Source organism: Pholcus phalangioides, unplaced genomic scaffold, assembly GCF_987345545.1.
Source record: "Pholcus phalangioides strain wild (caught in Gottingen) unplaced genomic scaffold, Ppha-v1.0 ptg000015l_1, whole genome shotgun sequence".
Taxonomy (NCBI): Eukaryota; Metazoa; Arthropoda; class Arachnida; order Araneae; family Pholcidae; genus Pholcus; species Pholcus phalangioides.
The window spans coordinates 87,437,501-87,461,408 of NW_028301608.1; the positions used below are offsets into that span (position 1 = coordinate 87,437,501).

The 23,908-nt window shown below is 34.4% G+C and overlaps 2 protein-coding genes across 2 annotated transcripts in view; both read right to left on the bottom strand.

The window, feature by feature from the left end:
- Positions 1-13,297, bottom strand: part of LOC149076961 (uncharacterized) — a 17,406-nt gene extending 4,109 nt beyond the window's left edge. The window contains exons 1-8 of the mRNA XM_089244689.1: positions 12,741-13,297; positions 9,816-9,919; positions 8,813-9,156; positions 5,309-5,596; positions 4,903-5,187; positions 3,337-3,546; positions 2,191-2,397; positions 663-1,058 (exon numbers count right to left, since the gene is read on the bottom strand). Of these exons, the coding sequence (XP_089100815.1) occupies positions 663-1,058; positions 2,191-2,397; positions 3,337-3,546; positions 4,903-5,187; positions 5,309-5,596; positions 8,813-9,156; positions 9,816-9,919; positions 12,741-13,010 (2,104 nt within the window). The 5' untranslated portion in view covers positions 13,011-13,297. The remainder of the gene's footprint in view (positions 1-662; positions 1,059-2,190; positions 2,398-3,336; positions 3,547-4,902; positions 5,188-5,308; positions 5,597-8,812; positions 9,157-9,815; positions 9,920-12,740) is intronic.
- Positions 13,298-16,424: 3,127 nt separating this feature from the next.
- On the bottom strand, positions 16,425-23,553 carry LOC149076962 (cytochrome P450 2F2-like). The gene is made up of 8 exons (XM_089244692.1): positions 23,217-23,553; positions 22,226-22,347; positions 21,643-21,749; positions 20,454-20,752; positions 20,220-20,338; positions 19,852-20,107; positions 18,180-18,367; positions 16,425-16,790 (listed from the first exon to the last, which is right to left on the bottom strand). The coding sequence occupies exons 1-8, from the start codon at positions 23,450-23,452 to the stop codon at positions 16,615-16,617; spliced, it is 1,503 nt and encodes a 500-aa protein (XP_089100818.1). The 5' UTR covers positions 23,453-23,553; the 3' UTR covers positions 16,425-16,614.
- Positions 23,554-23,908: the final 355 nt, after the last annotated feature.

The following is a 23,908-nucleotide window of genomic DNA, read 5'->3' on the forward strand; positions in this document are numbered from 1 at the left end:
AGTTAGGGTGTCCTAACCACATCTCCATATTACACTACCTATGTGCGTTGCTTTAGTAATTAAGTAGTCCATTAAATGTTGTTAGCATTTTGATTATAGATGTTTCAGTAAGCACAGGCGTTTGGACTATAGTTGAATGAAATTACGGCACTTGTAAGTAGCAAAAATGGTGATTTTGAATGACAGGGAAACACTTCGAGAGTAATGACTGCTATCCCAGATTTTTTGTATTATTAACAAAATAAAAACCTATTCGAGGATGGACACGAATTCCCACATTGAAAATAAAATGCTGAGCAATTAGCTTGGAACTTTATCAAGGACTTGGTGAAGGACTTAGGTGAAGAATTCAAAAGATATTAATTCGGTGACACACAGTGTAATTGAGCCTTTATCAATGCATAATGGGCAGACTACATGAATAAGAGCTCATTTTAAGAGAACACTACTGTTGAAAGATTGGAGGCCAGTGATTCTATAGACAGAAAATATAGTTGCAAAAGATTTAAGAATGAACTCATAGATTTTTGGGAGAGAAAATGAAAAAGATGTCACATGAAAATAAGACAATGTATCTTTACGAGCAAAAATTAATACAAGAATCTTATTAGACAGAATCTTATTTTTGGGGCAAACCTGGCAACAATCTGTAAATCACTCACCAGCAGCTGCAGTTAGCACTTCACAGGTGGCTTCAGACAATGAGAAGCTAACAGATGTTGGAAAATTTTTATTCTTCTCATCTATCATTTTAAAAGGTTTGATGGAAGGTCTTTTAACTTTATGCAGATCATAAAGTGATGAGAATAAGCTCCTTGCCTTAAATTCTGGATGTTTCAGTGTTTCATTCTCTGTTTTTAAGAAATGTAGCTCATTCACAGAATCAGTTTTGATAACAAAACAAAAAGGAACATTCTTCATGACGTCAAAGTAAAGCTGTTTTTGAGTATCTAAAGGTAAATTGAATAACAAACTTGCTTGGACATGTAACGAGAATGAAGTGCTAGATGTAAACTGTGTGAAGGCTTTATCGATTTCGATTTCAATAGTATGATCACCTGAAAAAATAAAAAATAAAAATCTGTATAACTTTATGCCTACTGATCAATGTGATTTAATGTCTGATCAGGGAAATAAATAGTAAATGGATAAGTTCAAAAACTGGATTAAAAAGCTGCTTTATAAATATCATGAAATATCCATCATGAAAATAAATATAATTTTTACTATTTATGCCATTTGACTAAAATAAAGAAATCTATGTTTTACTTTCATAAAAAATGTAACTGAAAATAAGGGCTGGGAATCAATTAAAATTTTTAACTGGTTAATCAAATTTTTTGCGACCATGTAATACTATTTTGCATACTATAAAAATATATTTGATTCATTTCACACACCTATTCAGCAGATGTAAACAAATATAGGAATGGATTAACAAATTAAGGCTGCCCACCTGAAATAATTTATACAGAATAATTTAATGAAATAATTTAATATGCTGAATCCATCAATACCTTTAATTTCTTCACTGGGATCTGGTTGTTTCTTTCAAAAATTGATTATTTCAGGTCACTCACATATTTCAAAATTATTTTTGATTATGCTGTTGTTTGTTTTCCTAGAGACTCTTCCTAACAGGTGCTCGGGGGGGGGGGGGGGTTACAGAAGTCGATGCTTTTAAAATATGAGAAATTACTATTCATAGTGGAGACAATAAATTTCGGTCTTGTTTTATAAAACTCCCATCAAACTCAATTTGAAACTGAAATCAGCAGCTCCTGTTTTGAATTGACTTGTTGAAAAATTTGACCAAAATAGACACTTATGGTACAAAATTTATCCAAAATTTTTTTATATAGGAACATAATGTGTAAGACATCTGATAGTTTTTAAAACAAATCAAGTTCATTTTTAAATGTTTAAACGTTTAATAAAAATTTTGATTGAATTGATCAAGTTGATTAACTCACATAAAATTTTTAATGTTGATTAACCAACGCAATTAACCAGAACAGTCTTATTATAATGTGTAGTATAGAATTTTTTTTAAGAACAGGTTTTCGAAGATCAGCTTTTATGTACAACAACTAAATGAATTTTTCAATTATTTTAAAATAAACATAACTGAATTTTATTTTTTATAAAAAGAAGCTAAAAGAATCACATAAGCTTTCACAGTACACTCACCAGAAGGATCAAACGCAATGTTTTTCTTTATACTTGAAAGACCATCTCTCTTATACACTTCAAAACATAATGTCCACACTTTCATTTGTTCTGAATGAGCTGTGTGCACATTCAAACCAGGAAGTTTACCTATGGTAACTTTCAAAGTGATAAAATCTCTATGTATGCTGTCAATGTGGCATGACATAACATTGTCAGGAAGTTTATCTGAAATAACAATATTATGACATATCCAATATGGAATTTAAATTATTGTGTCACAAAACATAACTTCTAAGAACTAACTCATTGGAACAATAAAATACACAAGCTGAACACAAGTAGTTTCATTCAAAAAAAGTGTTGAACTGCACACATTTAAATTTCATAAACTTTGCTATTTGGCAAAAAGTAAAATAATTGTCATTTGTAACAATTTGAACTTTTGAATGGTTATAATCCTCAACAGCATCAATTTCATTGCTGAACAATTTATTTTTTCAAGTTGCAGAGAAAGTTTCAAAGGTTTTAGGGTATATTGAAGCCGCTGATTCTAAAACTGGTGTTTGCTTTGTTGAATTTGCCCTAGTTTTTGAGATAATACATATTCTAAAAATCTCAAGGTAGTCTCTAGCCATTTTTTGTGACAGATTTTCACTATTAATTTTTAATTTTTTTAAATTTTATTTATTACATTATAACATTTACATTATCATCAGGCATAAGTGGTCTATACGTGTTGATCTTGAAAGGATGAACTTCCTATTTAGACAACAAAGCGTATATATGAAGTACCCCCTTTCATTTGCTTGCCCCAAAATTACCTTAAAATCATCGTAATATCTTTGACAATAAAATCAGTGTTGAGCAGTGTTATCAATGAAACAAATTTGTTTTTATAGCCACTATAAGTGTTATGATGGACTATGCCTACTCAAGTGCATTTGCAGGACTAGGTTTGTACAGCTTCGCTGGATGACTGAGAACTTCCGAGATATTTGATTTACTGTTTCATTTAAGGTCTAGCCAAAAATCGAAATTAAATTCACTGTATGCCTGTTCGTCTATATTTTTATGATATAATGCATCATATTTTTCACTTTCAATAACAATATATATAACAATATGATAGATAATGTAACTGATGAATGAGAATTAAATAGCAACCTTTTGTAAAAGAAGAGAAAGCAGCAAGGTATGAAAGCACCAGAGATTGTTTGAGCTTAACTGCTTCAAGTTCATGGAGTTGAATGCTCTGCATGCTGCAAGTGGTGAAAAGACCAAGCAAATTTTCATTTGAAACATTGTGGTGATCATCTTTGAAATCTGGCTTCACAGTGTATACGTTTCCACACTCCTGAACACACAGTAAAATACCTATAACAGATAACAGGGAAAAAAAAACACACTATTAGATACCATACTTGAAATGGTATACTAAATACATACATGGAACAAAATTCCAATTTGTTTTTGGCAGTTTTTTATATTTTGTTTCTACTCTTGTTCAGCCCATTACATTTCCATGAGTAATTTTGTAAAATCTATGAATTGTGACTGCTTTTTATCATGGGAGGGGAGGGGAAGTGGGTGGAAAAGTTTGCTTGTATAGTGCATAAAGCTATGTTTGTTGTTGATGTACGTAGTGATAGGTAACAAATTTAGAAGGTGAATGCAAATGGGTTAAAGGGTTATTTATTTACATATTATGAAGAAACATAGAGCTAGTTTCAAGTATCTACAGTGAATTCACGAATCAGAAGTTATATTTAGGTCATCACTGAAAAGAACAAAGTTAATTATGGTGCTGCTTAACTATTCAGTATGCAGGCATAGCTTAGTGATAGAGCTGCATGAACTATCAATCTAAAGCAGTGTTTCCCAAAGTGGGCGATGGAATGGTCCAAGGGGGTGATAGAACCTGCTGATTTAACATAGGATCCTATGGGTTTACGTGAATTGGGGGGGGGGCGATGAGAGGAAAAAATTTCTGATGAAGGGGGCGATGGAACAAAAAGTTTGGGAGACTATGATCTAAAGGATGACCAGTAAGTGGTATGCAAAAATTAAAATCCAACCTGGCTTTTATTAGAGTGTAAAAAATAAAAGCTACTCTAATTGTATAAACCCTGCTTTAGCAACAGAATACTACACCAAATGAAAAGATGGGAAAGGAAAAACACAGACCTGGTCAACTATGTTCAGAGGAATCAATCAATGATTGGCAACAAAATCAAAAATAAGCAATTATATATTACAGCTTGATGACAATGCATCATACGTCAAAGCTTTGTACAAGTTTTCAATGTGGCCTGTACTGTGTGAAAGATTGAATACAAATACAATGCCACAACACGCAAAATGTGTGTATATATATATATACATGATAAAATATTATACAATGCCCATAAAGAATACTTATGGTTGTCTTATTCTAAGTATATGCCTATGCCTGCTCAAAGGGGGGGGGGGGTTTCCATACAATATAATAATTTGTACAAGAATTATTTGAAACTGCTGTTCATTAATATTTCTGGTGGTCGAGAAACAATGCCCTCTAAAGATATGAGGTAAAAAGTCACAATAGTGAAAGTAAATCGATGATTATTTTTGCAAAATTATTATACAAGGGAGGAAAAAATCAAAACCAAATAATTTATAAGAAAAAAAACATGCCATATCAATTATGTGTAAAAATTAATTTATATGTGTAATTGACAAATTTGTTTTTACCATTGCAGTCAAGAGACACAGACATAATTACATCAGTCATCCCGAGACACTCTGTACGCAAAGTGAGATTTTGCTCAGAATCTTCCACAACTCTGGACATCCACATTTGGCAGTCAGGTGTACTATAATATATTGTAGATTGACAAAAAGCGAGAGGGCGGATTGGTCCTGGAACACAACATGTTGCAATGTTAATGGAGCTCAAGTTTTTTGGCATTCCTGGTTTCACTGAAAAAATTCCTATTTTTCCTAGAGATCCAACAAGCAACAAAACATTTTTTGAACCTGGAAAAAGTGAAAATAAGCAAAAACATATATATAAGAACCTTCATATCATATAATAGCCGTAAATTTTATCTAAAGTAAAAAATCAAAAACAAATACATAAGAATTATCAACACAATACCTGACAAGTTGTTTTTCTTACATAGATGCATTCCTACTACACTTTCCTCAATATTGCACAAAAGCTTAAAAATATTATTTGTGGTTTGGCCAAAACATTTGAGTGGAGTCCACAGTACACGTCCATCAGGAGCACCAAACAGAACAACAGAAGTGAAATCAGCACCTTCATCGAAATTAAACAGAGAACCAAACAGACTTTTTTCCATGATGTTTTCCGAATCCGCTTCTTCATCAGCTCCCGTTGTGATACACATAAGGGATGGATTGAATTTTTTTAAAGACTTTCCTGAAAAATGATCATTAATGAATTAATGAACATCATGCATTTGATATCATAAAACGAAAATCAAAAAGTCTAGAGAAATGATGTTTATAAAAATTTGAAATTGATGCTGGAATCGAGTTAGAAAAATAAGAAGAAAAATTTTAGAGAAGAAGAAATGATATCCTAGCTTGATAATTTCAAGTAATAATAGTTTAAGACATAGGTGCTAACTTGTACTGGGCTCGTGGGCTAGAGTCCTAACTTTACTAAAATTTCTTGTTATTTCAATGACGTTCATTGAAATTGTGGTCTCAAGTCATCATCCCACCCCCAAATAATTTCAACGACCGTACGCTTATGTTATTTAATTAAGAGGTAACTTCTCTTCCAGCGATTATGTGTAATTTCAATCATTCTGAAGAAAACAAGCCTGACAAGACCATTAGAAATAAAAAATTTTAAATTAATTTCAAGTTCCAGCTTTAGTTGATAGCTGAATGAACGAACACTAGAAGCTCTGCCACAGGACTTATCCCATTGCAGAGATCTCTTCCAGCCCAGCTTCACGGCAGAGAATCTGGAACAAAGTATGTTCACCTAACAGTCTGAGTGTTTATTTAGAGTTGTATCTGATTTTTAAGTGTTGCCATATATACTTTCAATTGTGAGTGAAGTGTAATGAATGAATATTTGTAGTATCGTAGGCTTGTTGCCCTTCTGTGGTGAGACTTTTTAACAGGGAGATCGGTTCACATTCGTGCCTTGAAGTTGAGAACCACAGAAAACCAACTTCAGCTGACCCACCACTGTGGTGCTGGTGGGGTTTGAACCCGGATCCTTGTGATGCGAGTCTGTCACTATGATCACTCGACCCCCAAAGCAGCTCTGAGTTGATAGCTGAATCTGATTAGATGATAATTTGAACAGTTTCGTTGCACCACAGTCATTTTATGCAAACAAGTTTAATCAAACAAACAAGTAAAAATTTCAATTTGATGATGCGGCGGGGGGGGGGGGGGGGGGGAGAATTGCCAATCAGACAATGATTTACAGTTTATAGTAGATTTCAGACTACTTTTTATCATGAGTAGGGAAGTTTAATGTTGAGAACCATGTAGTTATCAAGTTTTATATGCATTTATATTTTTTTTCAAGAATACTTTTTGCTGACTGGATAGAGTAGTAGTCCTTGCGAGTAGCATTTGCCTTCCAGGCAAAGTTGTGCACTACTAATACACTACTACTTACTTAACCGTACAAGCATCTTGTACACATTAAAATAAAATTTATTCATTTTCACACATACGGAAAGATTTAACATTAATTTTTGTAAAACATATTTACCCCATTGCTCTGGGGAATTTCTAACAAATCAGTACCTGTTGGTATGTGTTATGTGAGTGTATTTATATGCATGGTACCTAAGGTATTTAGGTTGTTAAGTTATGCTTGTTTCATGTTACTGCTCGCGCTCTTTCTTTCTCTCTCTGCCATATTTGAAGCCCCACTGATACAGCAGAATAGAGCCATGCGTGATCCAGATTTGGTCCCCTTAAAAGGAATTATAACTATGGCTTTTCTGGGTTTGAGGAATTCTTATGAGGGATATATATATATATATATAATCGTTATTATAGGGATACATACACCATGTCACAAAAAAGAACAAAATCCAACCAGTGTCCCGCTTAGGAAGTGAAATCCTGATCCTTCATTAGATCACAGCACAGACGATAATCATTAAGAAAACTTTTCATGGAGAGAAAAAAAAACCGTAGTGTACAATTATGTTGCATTAGTGGATAATCATTAAGAAAACTTTTCATGGAGAGAAAAAAAAACCATAGTGTACAATTATGTTGCATTAGTGGGAAATAAAGATGTAAATGGTCATCGTCACGGGTTTCTTAAAGACCAACGTGACCTTCCTTAGAGTTTCTGTCATTTACCATTCCCATATCAATCGAAGTACATCCTTCTTTTTATAGCAGTCAAAAATGTCATAGTTCTCCACTCATTCATATGAACAGCATTATGGAAAATGAAACTGCGGACAGCATTAACTTTCTCATAAATATGCTGCGAACTATAATGCCCTCTAACGTGATGTTCTCTGTGCCATCTTAACACATGGGCATGCCGAGGGGCCAAAGAAAAATGAGATCTGGTTAAATTTTGGAAAGTAAGCATGTCTTGCCAGGTAGGGAGCATCAGAAAAATCAGCTTGCTGGAAGGCCTGGGATGTTCTTACGACACGTTGTGTCATTGCATTTAGTCCAGTCCAGTACAGTTGCAAGTCCAGTACTTTTACTACTTTCTTTCGAGTTGTATTGTATACATTACAATTTTAGGAATGAAGCAGCAATACAAAATATTGGGATAAATCAAGAAGCTATTCATACTTAGATAAGACAACCATAATTTTTATGGGCAGGGTATTTTATATTTCATCATAATTATTGGTTTTCGAGACACATTTGATTCCCGATTTAAAGAATACCGTTATAGCAAAAACCTTGTTTTAATAAAAAATTTCCTAATGCCTCAGATAAGTTTACATAGGAACAATGTCAAAATCTGCAATTCCTTTATAGCAAAATTTTGTTATTATGAAGTGAATAGTCTCTTGGAGTTTGTTATTACAGGATTCGACTGTAACTGCTCTTTTTTTTTGGTTGGCTGTTTATATATGTTTGACATCCATAGTTTTTGTTGGCATCTCTTTTCAGCTATCTCGTTGGGCATTTTGCCTGCTGTGGCCTTTGTATTAAAGATCCCAAATAGTTTGGATGGGAAAATTTTCCATGAGATACGAATAGCTTTCAAGAACAAATTAAATTCGTAACTTGAGGTACCACTGTGCCTTTCCCATTAGAGATAGTTATTAAGGAATTTCATGAATGAGAAAGTATGAAAGATATCAAACAAAAGAGGGGTGTCATAAAGTCATGAAATATGCATTCTTTAACTCTTTAAGAGGAATTGACGAGATATCTTTCCTCTTTAAAAACATTTTATTTTGGAATTGGCTAGCCCAGATATTTTGCAAAGTTGATTTCCCAATGGAGCACATTTTCCTATCACTCCTCCTTTGCAATCAGAAGAAAGCCTATGTCATTGAAGAAAGATATGGCATTCTTTGAAGATGATTTAGTGATTTCTGCTGAGTCACTTAAAGGGTTGAAATTCAAACAAATTAATAAAAAATCGTGATTGAATACTTAAAAAAAAAAATACCCAATCCACTGATGCCAGCAAAGGAAGCCTGATACAAGTCGTGTACTTCTCTATTAAATGGAACAGCTGGTAAAGATGCTACACTGCCTTTGTAGAAAAATTCTAAAGTCCAACATTCCTCTAAGATATTTTCTCGGCACACTAATAAAGACTCTGGCAGATGCATACACAAAGAGCATGGTGGGATGTTCCTTTGGAATTTCTGTTTTATTCTTAACAAATCTGCAGCTGAAAAAGCAACATGGGTGCCTTGACTGCTTTGCCCTTGCTGTTTCTTCAAAGAAACAGTTTTACTGACTGCCAAATAGTCTATAAGAACAGCATCTGATTTGGATCTTTCATTTCTGAAAAAAAATAACAAATAAATAATGAAGCATCAATAATGAAGCATCTACCATCTTCCCTTCAAAATATAGAAAACAAATAGTAATTAGAACATGAAACAAGCAAAATTTTCACAATATAAATACATTAGGGCCTCACATATACCCAGAATACACATTTTGGCATGTACAGATTAGTTAGAAATTCCGCAGAGGTATATGTCTGGTTAAGTACAGTAAAATCCCTCTTAACGGATACCTCTCAGATGCAGTCACCCGTCTTTTACAGCAAAATAATAATTTCCTACTTTATAATAAAACGGTGCTTTCCAAACATCTGATTAATGGTCACCCCGCTTTCACTGACAAATTGTTTTGTCCTACGGGTATCCGTAAAAGAGAGGTTTTACTATAGTTGCATATTTTTTACTGGACCACATTGCTGTCACCAGAAGTTTAAGTTTATGAAGCCATAGAAGAGTACCATAAAATTATAGTCATAGTAAGAAAGAAAGCAACAAAAATTTAGAACCCAATTACCTAACATTTATATGTGTTTCTATGGAGAACTATACCCCCAACATATGATGTTGTTGCAGTTCACCTATTGCATATCATCGGGGCATTACTGTGTAAATAAAATAATCATATATACAATCATATTTATGTACATGACTTACACGATATCTTCCAAGTCAATAACCTGGTTGTCAAGACCAAAAGCCCACACTTTGTTCTTGTGAGAAACAATGGAGTGGATGGGAAAAGTCAGTAGTATTGTCATCTATATATAACAAAACAATTATTAAGTAGAAAATCATTGTATATACACACAGTCATGAATTTACTTCTTCACTATTTCTAAGTACTACTACTACTACGACTAAATCCCGAACCTCATAGACATTCTTCTAAGGGATTGTGTTGTCGTCTGCATCCCTAATACATTTATAAAAGCCAAAGGTATGTGTGTTATTTGTTTAAATTGCTGCCATTTATCAGGAGTGAAAGGATACAGATGTGTCCGTTTTTGGGTTTGAAATTTTCACATTAAAGGTTTGCTTGCTCTCTGTGGAAGAAATTGTTTAACCAGATGAAGCCAGCCCTTCAAGTGGCATTGATGAGACGAGATATCTCACCTCCTTAAAAGTCTCTCATTTTTGCATTGACACACCTAGATATTTTATAAAGTTGATTTCCTGCTGAACATAGGAAGGAAATCCTTTTTTTTAAAAAATATATATATATTGAATTTTAAAGGAGGTCTAGTGATTTCTGCTGTACCACATAAAAGGTGGAATAGAAGATGACTCAAATTTAAATACAGTAGGACCCATTTAGTGAAAGTCTGGATTTTCTGAGCAAACTGCCTTTGATTTATTACAACACCAATTGTATGCCAATTCGTTGCTTTTAGTTAGCAGGTTTTAACTCTAGCTTCGATTTGACAAGCGATTTGAAAGGGAAACCTGAAAAAAAAAAATGGCGAAAGAATGAAAAGCAAATGCAAGAAAAACCGCAAAACCGTTTGAATTTCTTTTGTTCCTCTCACAGTATGGAAATAATGCATTTTATGAGGGATAAATATCAATCCAATAATTCAACACAGGTCCACCTAAATTGAACTTCAAAACAAACTTGGCGCCAAAAGATACATGCTTTCTGGCATACATGCCGGAACCTAGTGGTTGAGGCCATTTGAGCCCCGCCATTTTCTTTGAAAGTAGGCTTTTCAGCTCTTAATTATGCTGTCTTTGACATCTTCCCACTTTCAGAAGAAAAAAAACTGATTTCACAGTGCATGACAAATCAAAACAGTCATGATTTTTAGGTCAACATGAGAAAAATGCAAATTTCTTTCCCAGATGTAAAAAAAAATGAGTGTCTTCATACCGTCGACCATGGCCCCCACATCCTGAAGCAGGGCCCCTAGGCTGAGATCTTTCACTGGTCCCTTTATGATAAATTTATAGCATGAAAAACAAAAAAATTATGAAAATCATCCTGGGTCTCGGGGCTGGAGTCTTGTCAGCCCACCCTTTGTGGGGAGCCATGCCATCGACCCTTGATTTTACGAACCTCCAATTAATGAACACGCTATTTTTTACAAACTACTGTCCAGAGGCGCTGATTTGAAGAAAACATTGGGAGCGGGGCCTTGAAAGTTGCTGGTCGACCCTCATACATGGGCACACAGGAGAGGATGGGTGCGTTGAATTGCTTTTTCAGAAATTATTGGGGGGGGGGGGGTACTCAGTCACTAGGTTCCGATGCCTATGCCTTTGTCAGAAACATCATGGCATAAAGATAATGTTAAAATCTGCTATATTTTATGAACTCTAATTTCTACCAACTTCTTACTATACAAACTTTATTTTTACTTCCATTATTTTTTTCCTCGCTATTTTACTCTTCCAGCTGCCTCTGAGTTTGTTGTACTGAAAAGTAAACTTCAATTCAAACATTCTACATCTCTGAAGAGTGAATCACCAACATACAGGTGTTTTGCAAACACATGTCAAGAAGAAGGGTTTGATTGTTGGCGGAGAAGGTCATGGTATGAAGATGCCTCAACATCGTAATTAACTTTTTGTGCATTATGGTGGTAAACAGGTGGTTTCAGACGTGGTATGATACATCAATAATTTAACGGTACGATACATCAGATTATTGACAATTTAGGCCATTTCTAAGTTGAGAGTCGATCAAACTCTATTTCAGTCAACTGATATTCACCTACTTTTCTCTTTGCAATTTCAACAAAACAGAAACGATTCTGTTTGGCAGTGAATAAAAAAAAATATTTTGAAAGAAATTAATGTGTGAACTCTTACAAAATCAGAAATTGTCAAAAGGTATGGGATTAAAAAAATTCCTCTAATAAAAGATCAGCAAAAGATTATTTCTGCAACAACTGGTTGAAACGCCATTCCATCATCTTGAAAATATTTCAGAGAAGCGAGATTCGTGTGGACTGTTATCCTATCAATCTTATATTCACCAAAATTTTGCTATGAAACAAATAAAAATAAGTTATTTTTATCCAAATCATCAATAAAGGTGAATGGCTAACTCATTTTCTTAATTTCCCACGCTTCTGTTGTCTCTTCCATTTATGAACTAATTATTATATATACATAAGTCCACATGGGTTCGTAAAAACGAGCGCAACTGTTCTTTTCCCAGGTTTTGACCTTTACTATAATTTAAACAATTTTTTTTTTTCAAAGCAGTGCAGCACTCATCAAAACAATTTTCACGAGGATATGCTTGGTTCCACTTGTAATTATTACTCTGATATTTTCATATAACCACATCCACAAGTTTTCAAGATATGACGATTTTTCCGATTCCATTAAACTTTTTTCCAGCACCTTGAATATGGTATCTTTTGTAATGCATTTCATTTTGTGAGGACAGTTATATGTATCGCCTTGTATAACGATGCTCAAGAAACAGATAAAAGTATCGTTATACAGGATTTATGGTTATAGACGGGCATATACATTAACACAAGAGGAATAATTGTGCGGAGACATAGAAATTTTTTTTGTTAGGTTATTATCATTATAAATGGGTCACTGTAATTTATGTTTTGTTTTTACCTTATAATCAAAGAGAAATTTCCAATGGAGTTCGTTCGCATTCTCAGTTATGTCGTCCACATCCATTTTCCCATGGATGTCATCATCATCACATCTTGCACTCAAAGAATATAAGAATACTTGATTGGCTCCGGAATGGCAAACATAGACATGGAATGAGCTGCCATTGGAATTACTTCCACACTGGACTATTTGAAGCATGCACCTGGAGAAACCATCGTACTGTGGACTTAACCTACCAATGATTTCTCTCATGTTCCTGTCTTTCATAGTGAATGTAATAAATGTACGATATTACAGGTGCCGTGTAAGATCTTATCCATCCTTGACAATCAACATCGGGATGCTTTGAATCTTTTCATGAAGCCATATCAAAATAAAATGAGTTTGAACAACAGTATTCAACAGCGGTCATTAACACGAAAGAAACCAACGATTTTTAGTATTTATTGACTAAAAATTTCCATCAAATACATATGAAAATGCTGGTATAACTAGCAATCACGTGCATTTGTTTACGAAACAAGGAAAAAAAGCGGGAATACTGGCATTACTCTGTTGCCAAACTAAGAAATGGTAAATTTTGAAATTATGACGTTATTATTTCTGACGTCATAAACATGGATGACAAAACATAGGATTCAGTTTAACTGACCATACATACTGTTTTCACATATTATTTTCTGCGTTTTCTCAAAGAGGTTGATTCAATCATCCTTTTATAAAAACTGGACAAAACACTTAGTGACCATGAATTATATTACCTGATTATATTATTTAAGTAAATCGTATATCTAAGGTCACCTTTTTCATGGACAAAAATACGGGACATGTCCGATTGTCGTTAAAAAGATTGATGGTAATTATCGTGACAACGACAGTAAAAAAACAGTCGGTATGGCCATAATCTTAGAGGAGGTATAAAGACTTCTATGCTTCCCCTGAGATCAAAATTACTGCATATTAAGGCGCGTATACACTAGCGCGCGGATCGTGCAATGCAAGCATTCCCAAGCGTTCGCAATGCATTCAGTAGGTATGATTTCCGAAGCGAATCATCATCATCAACGATGGCTCCATCCGAGAGCTGTTTCAACGCCATCTGAAGGTTTTGAGCGGCAGTAACAACTATTAAGAACATGATATGATAAACGAATTTAAATGGCTGTTAATGACGAATTCAAATGACTCAAAAATGACGAATTTAAATGTCTCAAAAATGATGAATTTCAATTATTATGACTATTAAATTAAATGACTTTCGCGAAATAAGACGAGGGAAAAAAATGAAGGCTCTAGATAGGCTCAGAAGTACGTACAAACACGCAAACCGATAACGACGCTGTCCAAACTAGAAGGAAGAATTCCTTTGTGTTCGTCGAAAAAACCGACTCCTACTGAATCGGTTCAAACAGATCAAGAATGATTCGTTAATCGTTCGCAACACCGTACAAATTACTGAACAACCGATTGCGAACGCTTGCATTGCACGATCCGCGCGCTAGTGTATACGCGCCTTTATAGATCTTAGGAAATTTAGAAGCCCCATGTGTCAACTCTTGGTTTACGAGCTTAATTCGATCTTGAAGTCCGCTCATAAGCCGAGAGAATTGCAATGCTAACTAAAACAATTTTTTCTATATGAATCAATGTAAAATGAATTAATCCGTTCCCGGCACCTCGAAGTTTTCAAGTGCAAATTTTTGCAGCGGCTCCTGTGCGTAACGTGAAACCAATGAAAATCATAAAAACACTAACTTGCTGAAAAAATAACCACCCTACAGTACGAAAGAAAGGAAATAAAAACGATGTTATAGGGCTATATCTGGTATCATTAATATCATTCATTAATATAATCCCAGTTGCAGAGTCCTTAAAATCTTTGCCCGCAACAATATCTTTCAAGCCAAATTCATAACCCTGCAAAAATATTTGCTGCTAAGTTTTGTCAATGATTCCAAATGCAATACGCAAGTTGTAATGCAGAAAAAAATGTTTCGAGAAGTCATTGAGAGTGTTAGTTTTTTAGCCAAAAGTTAGTGTGAATTATTTCTATGAAAGTTCTCTTATGTAGAGTTTCTTGAACTATGAAATGACCTGCTGATCCATGGATCACAAACTGGATAATAGAATTCACATTTCGTGTGTTACTCAGATGAAATCAAACTTTTCAACAAACTGAAAAAAAAAAAAAAAATAGCCACAGGACGCAGACATTTGAAATATCCTCGAGATTCAGTTCTTTTGGGTGTTCGTAAACCAAGACTTGTTCGTAAACCGAGGATATACCGTAAGTTCTTTAATGTATAGACCAGTGTTTCCAACCTTTTTTTCGCCATTCTCCACCTAAGCGTCTAGTAAAATCCTGATGTCCCACCCTATAAAAGACACACAGATGAGGGGGGGATACTGGGTTCAAGATGATCGAAAATCTGAAAAAAGTTTAAATATTTTTTGGAAAAATTCTTTTTAAATGTTGTTTCAAACTATTTTTGTAAGTTTGAGTGAATTTTAATAAATTCTTTTGGAGGTTGAAAACTTGAAATTTCTTTGGAGAGGTATTCTCTCTGTGCCCTTCTAAAACCTCAAATTAGCCAGTGTGCTCCCCCTCCTTTTAAAATTCACGCGGAGGAAGCACAAAACCGGTCCAAGTCATGAGTTTTCAACCTTTAAAGACAGTGTGGGCCAAAAAAAAAAAAAAAATTCCGTGGAGCCCAATGGCCAATAAGTCATACTGTGGTAGTAGAGTCTTAACGGGTAAACCCAATGGAGATAAGGGCTTCGAGACAAATAGGGAGTCCTTCATCATTCGAGAATTTTACTTATTTTGAGATAATTTTTCCATTGAGATAAGAATTTTCATTTAAACTTAAATATATATTATTTCCTTATTAAATATGGCATTTCGTTGATTTATGAACAGTTTATGTCATTTGATATGGTATGTATTTCTTTAATTCGGAAATTATTTTTTCATTAAATATAGATTTTCGTTAATTCTGAACTTATTTCCTTATCAAATATTAACTTTCATTAATTTCGCAATATTTTTTCATTAAATATGAATTTTCATCAATTGTTAAATTAATTTCCTACAAAAAATATGAATTTTTCATTAATTCTGAGAAATTATTTTTTCATTAAATAATAATTTTCATAAATCATGTGATTACTCCCTAAAAAATCAAATTGTCCCCCTTAAAAACTGTATTGCTCCACGTTGGAAATCACGGGTATGGGCAGTATGGACATTTATCATTAGTTTAATATTTATATACCAAGTCAGATTTCTCGGAAATAATTTTTCCATAGCAGTCGATTACGCTCCCTATTTCGGTAACATTTTTTTCTTGTGACCTAAAATTGTCATTGCAATAAAAATCTATAAAACCCTAAATCACAAAGATATTTTCGTTGTTCTTGAAAGGTTCGTTATTATGCCATACTTATAAAAGACAAAATTCTGAATAAGTTATGATCGCACAAAATTTTTTTATCCCCGAATTCAGTTATCGGTACAACGTATATTACTTTTAACGCCAACCCACCTGTAACGTCAGTTACGATGTGTCATAATCATTGTATGTTAGGAGCTCCGTGGACATTGCTTTCTTGTGAAATTCGGTTGGTTGATTACAAAGAATGCGTGAGAGGAAAATTTATACGCATCATGTGCTGAAAATATCAGAATATTATTGGCTTTTAATAAATGTGAAGGTAACATGATTTTAAAAAATCACAACTCGTTTTCTTACAAAAGCTTCGTAGTTTTTTTGTGTGCTATCTTGTTTGTTTATTTTTTGGGACAAAAATATATCTAGAATATCCACTCGTACACAATTGCGTAAATAGAACTGTAAGCAGTCGTCTTGATTCATCTTTGAACGAAGCAAAGTTCTTGAGACTCCAAATGTTCGACGAGTCCAGGGATAACCTCAAACTTGACTTCACGTCCCGGAGACGGCTTGATGGTGAATTTTCTAACAACGGATGTGAAAAAAGCTAAAATCTCCATCCATGCAATGGTCTCTCCGGGGCAATTCCTCCTCCCTAAAAATAGACAGAAAACCTTGGAATTAATGAATTAAAACAATTAATGATTGAAGAAATTTCTCATGCAGCTGAAACGAGAAACGAAATACATCCGATACCTCTTTTATAGTTTAATGCTAATCATGGTATATTTATTTCTACGAATCCTACACGGGACAGGTATTTAACGTTTTTGTTCACGTGGAGCCCTTGACAATTACGAGGCGGTTCCGCGGAAAGTGGAGCTTGTGGAGCACATGGATATTTCTCCCAACATATTTATTCCAAACCAAAGATAAATTTTGGTATGGGAAAACGGGATGGAGGTTTATGCATTACAGTAGAGCAGTGTTTCTAAACCCAGGGCCCCAAACTAGATGTTTGGTCAGCCGGGGCAAGAGCACATTTTGGCGCCCCCCATGTAATGCTGAAGGAGGAATTGATTGGTGAAATCTACGCCCCTTCTGGTTCGGTACCCGGGGCACCAGACCCATCTGCATCCCCTTAGTTGCGGCCCTGTCTAAACCTAAGGTACATGGACCAGAGGTGGTGGAAGTGGGACAAGACGACGAAACTCTAATTTTAATTGAATGAAAATTATGCAAATGTGTGTAAGCCAGAAATATTGAAGATATTGCAATACGTTCAAATAAAGCTGGACCCATGTAATTACTACTATTACTACTGCCGTTTCATCGTACAAATGTTTCATGTATAAACATTTTTGTGGGGAATTTCTAACGAATTGGTCACACGCAGGAGCGCGTTGTGTGTGTGTATCACAAACACACATATGTAGCTGCTATTACTGCTCTGCTCTATTACAACATAGTGTAATAGAGCTGTAACCCCTCAGTACATGGATCATAGTGGCTATTACGGCCCGGTTTGGACATTATGAATCGAGTCCGAAAATATTTGTCAATAAGGGAGCTTCTGACCTCCTATATATTCTTGAGATTGATAACGTATAAGGAAAAAATGAATCTGTGGTTCAACCTTAGTTTCAAAATACGCAAAAATGAAAAAAACTTTCGGTGAAAAAAAATGATAACATAAATTGAAACCCTGATAACTATAAAGGAACTTTCTCCAATGGTATGATATTGGTCCGGTCCGTACTTTGCAATAGTAATAACAATACCCGAGTGATAATGCTATTCGCGATTATAACAAGCGGCTTCTATACTGTAGTTTCAAAAATTTGGAAGTTCTCCGTCTCTACTGGCATCTTCATAGAGGCGTTCTTAGTTTTTCGGCCATTAATTCAAAACGTAATGATTCGGATGGCAATCACAAAAAAAAAAAAAAAAAAATTACGAGACTAACATCAAGAAAATTGATACAAATTATAACAAGATAACCTACAAAAAATATTCAAAAGAGCTAGAGAGTGTTCGATAGTACCTAATGAAAATGTCACAAAACTTGGAGGATTTTTGATGAGTTGCGAATCACTGGTCAAAAACCGTTCAGGGTCGAACTTCTCTGGTTCTTTCCAATACCTTGAATCGTTGTGAATAGCTTTCGTGTTCATTAGGATATTTGAGCCTTTTGGTATCGTGAATCCTCGGACTTGGATATCCTCACTGGCTCTAGAAAAACAAATGGCAAACTGAAATTGAATCTTCAATCAGCGATGAATAAATGCGCGAAGCGAGTACTGGGTTATTAAATGATAAGATCTCTCATATCGTATGTTCAAATTTTACGAATATCTTGAACTATGTTCCGAAAAGTTGGAAGGTTTACAGATAATTACTGATCAAATTAATAGTTGATGTTGGGCAGATTCAGAGAAAGTGTAAAACGATGGGAGACCGTTGAGTTATCTGGAGTTACAGTCCAAAGCTTATTAAGAATACGTCTTTAATCCGCTTTGTTACAGCGTTTAAGTGAAGTGATGCCAGGTCACTCTCCCAAGTACTAACCTCGCGACAGATGCTGCTTATTTCTTATTTAATTATTATTATTTTTTCTCTCTCTTATTTTGATTGTGTAGATAGGGAAGATATAAATCTTATAGGCTTCCTGGAAGGACAATTGTCCCTTGGGGCCACACTGGTGTCTTTATTGTTTGTGTGCGCGCTCAATTTGATATGTATATTTGTGTATTGTCAAAATTAATAAAAAAAGAAAAAAAAGAAACTTTTGTAATCGGATGAAAGAACCGGTGTTTCCAGCATGGCATGGCCGTTCTCATGGCAAAAAGTTCTCCCATGAGGTACCGGTGGGATTCGAACCCATGATCGCATGTTTACTAGACAGGCGCTTCAACCAACTAAGCTACCTTTGAAATACAGATGGCAGCACTGACAAATCAGACACAAAACTAGGTACACAGTCAGACTGTTAGGTACACACACGCACACTTCTGGTACAACTCATTAGCTAGTAAATTGCTCATAGTGATAGATCAGAGTTGTGCTTGGTTTGAAAGGAAGAAAGTCTTATTAAGTGCAATATTAACGGAGATATTTCGCATTACATTTATCTCGCTAATGATTCAGTGGCGGGTGGTTCACAAATTGCTAAACGTCAGTTAGATTCAAATTTGTAAAAATTTCGTGAATACCGCCCTAAAACGTGATTTTATACATCTAATATTTAGATAAATATTTCATTTAAAAATATGAAATTACTTTTCAGAGCGGGATTTATATTTCAATAACTGGAAGTTTTAGTACACGGGGACTTAATATAAATAATTTTTTTTTTAGTTGTTATGCTTAAGAACACCTTAAACAAATTTTGTGATTTTAAGTAACTGCACGTCATTTGAAATTTTTTTGTAATTGAAAGTATATTTTTAAAGTCAACGGTTATAGAGATTATCTGCCACGCAAACAATTTGGTACTGCCTGTATAGTGTTCTTTGAAACAGATTCGTGGGGAGGGATGATGGTCTGTGACTATAATGCAAAAGGCTGTCAATTTCGGGACCCTGGGCTCGTGCTCCATTTGCTCATGCAAGAAACACACACCCTGGATTAATTCGTTGGACAATTTGCCTATTGTGGCGTGTTTGTATTCGTCATTGATGACGTAATAATGTTATGAATAGAAGATGAATGTATACTGTCTAGGAGTGCTGAGAGGTACTATGGTGGAATATCTCTGTGCTTCCATCAGAACGGCGAAAGTGTACGGTATCTTTGTTCGTTCGTAGTACGATGGGAAACCTTGTGATCCAAGGACTTCGTCGAGTTCATCTTGAACTTTTTTCTGAATATCAGGTCTGCATGCCATCAAGCTGAATAACCAACCTAAGGAGCTGAAAATGGTATCGCTACCACCCAAGAGTAGGCTACTGACGTTTCCTTCCAGCATCCTGTCTGGATTGAGAATACCGAAAAAAGATCAATCAAAAATATGTTTCAACAATTTCCTCAGGTTTCTAACGTACCGATAACGTAAAAATGAAGCTTATTTTATAATTTTTCTCACCTGAATAGTAATGTTTTACACTCTTTGAAGCTGTTTCATCCATTTTTTCCAGATATAGACTGATAAAATCCACGATATCATTGTATAAACCCGACTTTTTGTGCTTCGATATCTCTTCCCTAGAAAAAAGATCGACTGTTATTGCATGACTGTTAGAATATATTGTAGTCCAGTTAGAATATGTTGAGAGAAACACAAGTTTTAGTTATGATTGAATATATTTTGATGTCATACGTTATGAGTTTGCGGTGATCGTCAATGATTTTCAAAACTTTGCTGTAGCTTCCAATTTTGATGTATTTCAAGACAGTACGCAGAAATGGTACAAAATTCACGGGTTCTGAAGGCGAGGAGTATGACATACACTTGACATAATCCATAAACGTGTCTAGTCGACGGTCATCTTTGGGCAAGTTCCGGCCAATCAAGAGGGCTAAGATATTTATTGTGGTTGTTCGGTGCATTTCACGGAATACATCGACGGACGCACCCTTACAAGATGCCAAAAAATCGATGAAATTCTGGATTTCTTCCTGGGAAAAGAATACGGCTCACTTAATTCTACGATGATGTATGTGTTACACTTTTACACATGGTGCATTGGAAAATCCTGAAATAACTCGCTCATCATTTACTCACGAAGTGTATTTACAATTGGAGAAAGTATACAATAACGTATAGACCTGAAATAAGTGATTCGCATTGCAAGGGATTGTCTAGTTACGTATTCAAATAAAAAAAATTAACTTTTTATATATTAAGTCCCTGTCTTAAAAATTCCAATTAGAAACAAAAGAAGTAGAAGAAAGATAGAAAGTTAGAACCCTGTCTTTCCTGAGCCCAACAAAAAACAGTTCATGTTTTTAACTGCAATATTCGCTTAAATATTTGAATTCAAAAACCGCTAAAAATGAAGAAAAGAACAGTGTGAATTAAAAACCCAATTAAAACTATGTTGCCCTGCCTCCTCAGCTCAAAAAGAAAAAAATCCATGTTTTTAAGTACAATACTCGCTTAGATATTTGAATTCGAAAACCGCTCAAAATAAAGGAAAGAATAACATATGAAGCGTAGGATATGACCCCTTGTTAGGCAACATAGTTTTAATTGGGTTTTTTAGGATAGGGTGACCAAATAAAAAGTCAATTTCTATTTTATTTTAATATAACTATACAATTCCTAGGAAAATTAATGACGTATTTGAGGTCTACATGTTATTTGGATACGTTTTACACTCGGAAGTATGCTTCTAGAATCAACGGTTCGCGAGTTATTCCAGGATAAAGGGGCTTTCTTATGCACCCTGTATACGGAGCATAAATCATTTAATGCATATATGGAGCATAATTATTTACTCTTAAAGAATATTCGAGAAAATAATTTTTTTATGGTCAGCTGTTTTCTGATCTGACTAATACCAGACCTGGACTAAATTCTCCCAAGATCCTCGACCCAGACCAAGATCTCGGCTTATCTGCATCGAATTTCTTCTCTGTTCTTGCCATGCTTCACCGTTGTGCGTGACGAAACCTGTATATTGCAAACGACATAGACTCGTCTAACTATATTTTTCAACAAGGCCTTAGGCCAGCATTACACTCTAAACACTCTAAATGTTTAATTAAAGTTATTTCATAAAACTTGAAAAAATAGCCAATAAGCCAATTGGCTACATTCGCCCAAATGCAACTGATACGCTTATTGGTTGCATTTTTTAAATTTTATCAAACAGCTTTTACAAAAATTTCATAGTGTAATTCTAGCCTTAGACACAATTTTATTTTATAAATTATTATGAGAATTGCAATTGGTAAATTTTAATAAAAAAAAAAAAATAAATGTGGTTCTCATTCTCCCTCTTACTAATTTTATGCGTAGCAATGTCTGAAGCTAAGACATTCACTAAGACCAATTCATTTACGTACAAACTTTGTACGTAAATTTACGCAAGGTACACAATTAGAAATAGTAATGTATATACGCGCAAATACTTGATGGGCACTCACCTAATTCCTTGAAATGATCAAAGAAGTAAATTGCTCTGTCTAAAACGGATGGATGACACAATATTTCTTTTGCAGTTTCATAATCATTCAGGATGACGGTGTATTTGGAGCCTAACTTGAGGCTAAACATGACGAATACGAAAAAAAGAAAGAAATGTGAGTCCAATTATACGCTGTAATGTCATCCATAAAAACAGATTTAAACAACTAAAAATCCCAAAAAATTATAACAATCAGTAAAATTAATGTTGTGGGGGAGGGGGGAGAGGTTAGATGTGATAAAATTTATAATTGGTTTAATCAAGTTCAAGTTCATTAATTTTTACATTACATGCAAGTAAACATAATTATTCAAATACGTAAAAGAAGCTACATTAAAACATTATATATGTGTAAAACATTATATATTATGGTGTATATATTGTTTATAATTTGTGTTAATTGCATTTTTAATTGGGTTGCTGTTTTTTTGAAATATATGACATTCATATTTTTATGGGCATCTTTTTATCAGCCACCTCGTTGGGCATTTTGTCTGTTGTGGCGTTGTATTTGTATTATTGCAGAAAAGGAAAAAAACAAATCTATATCAGCGTAGATAGAACAGGGTAGAAAAAGCCATAAGAATGACCCAACGAGCAACCCAGCCCCAGGAAAGAAACAGTTGCAACAGCATTAGAACTTGGAACAAAAGAAATGTATAAGGCCGGCATTAGGGCTTCTAGAAATAATCTTTTATAAAACTTAAAAATTACAACCAAGTTTTTTCAAGTCTTGTAAAAGATCTTTTATCAAACTTTTATAAACACTAAAATACGAAAAAGTTCTGGGATCGGGGGGAAACTTCAACTTAAACGGATATTATATTTCAACGCCATCACATATCGATGAAAGAAGCGAAATAATTACATGAAAATTTATAGACGTTTACTATTGTTATTATGATAATGGATATACAGTATAAGCTGTGAAAAGGATAAAATCTTCTCACCCGATGATGTTGCTATTGTATTTCTTACTCAACTGTAACAACGTCTTAGAGGCATCAGCTCCAAGAAATGGCAAGTATCCTAAGAAAGGAACGCCTGTCGGTCCCGGTGGAAGATTTTGGTACACTTTCTTCCCACGCTTTAAATAGAGTATCAAAAGTACCACAAACGAAACTAACAAGCATGTTTCGATCGCGGAATGGTGAACCAAATCTTTAATCGCATGGATGACGTCCATGATGAAAAAACTGTTGCGAAGTGATTTTACTGCCTTTGAAATCAATAAATAATTTTTTTTTATCGAAGTTTATCGATCGACACGTGTCACGAATATTAAACAAATAATTGAAGTAATGTGCGAAAAAGTTCGCTTTTATCGGCATAATCTGATGCAAAAACAATGAATCGCTGCTGATATCGATTACTGATACACAAATATCGAAATCTGAAGTCACAACACACAAATTGCCCAATGACATGATAGCGTATCAATTCACATTCCTTCAAGGTGGAAAAGGTGAATCCGATATAATTTTCGATTTGTGTTTCGGGTTTCCCTTTTCTCTATGAACTAATAAAAAAAAATATCCCACAATTATTTATATCATCTATAATTTACCAAAGTTCTTTTTACACGACATATGATGAATAAAAAACTGTCAAGAAGACTATGCGTTGTTTGATCAGAAAAATG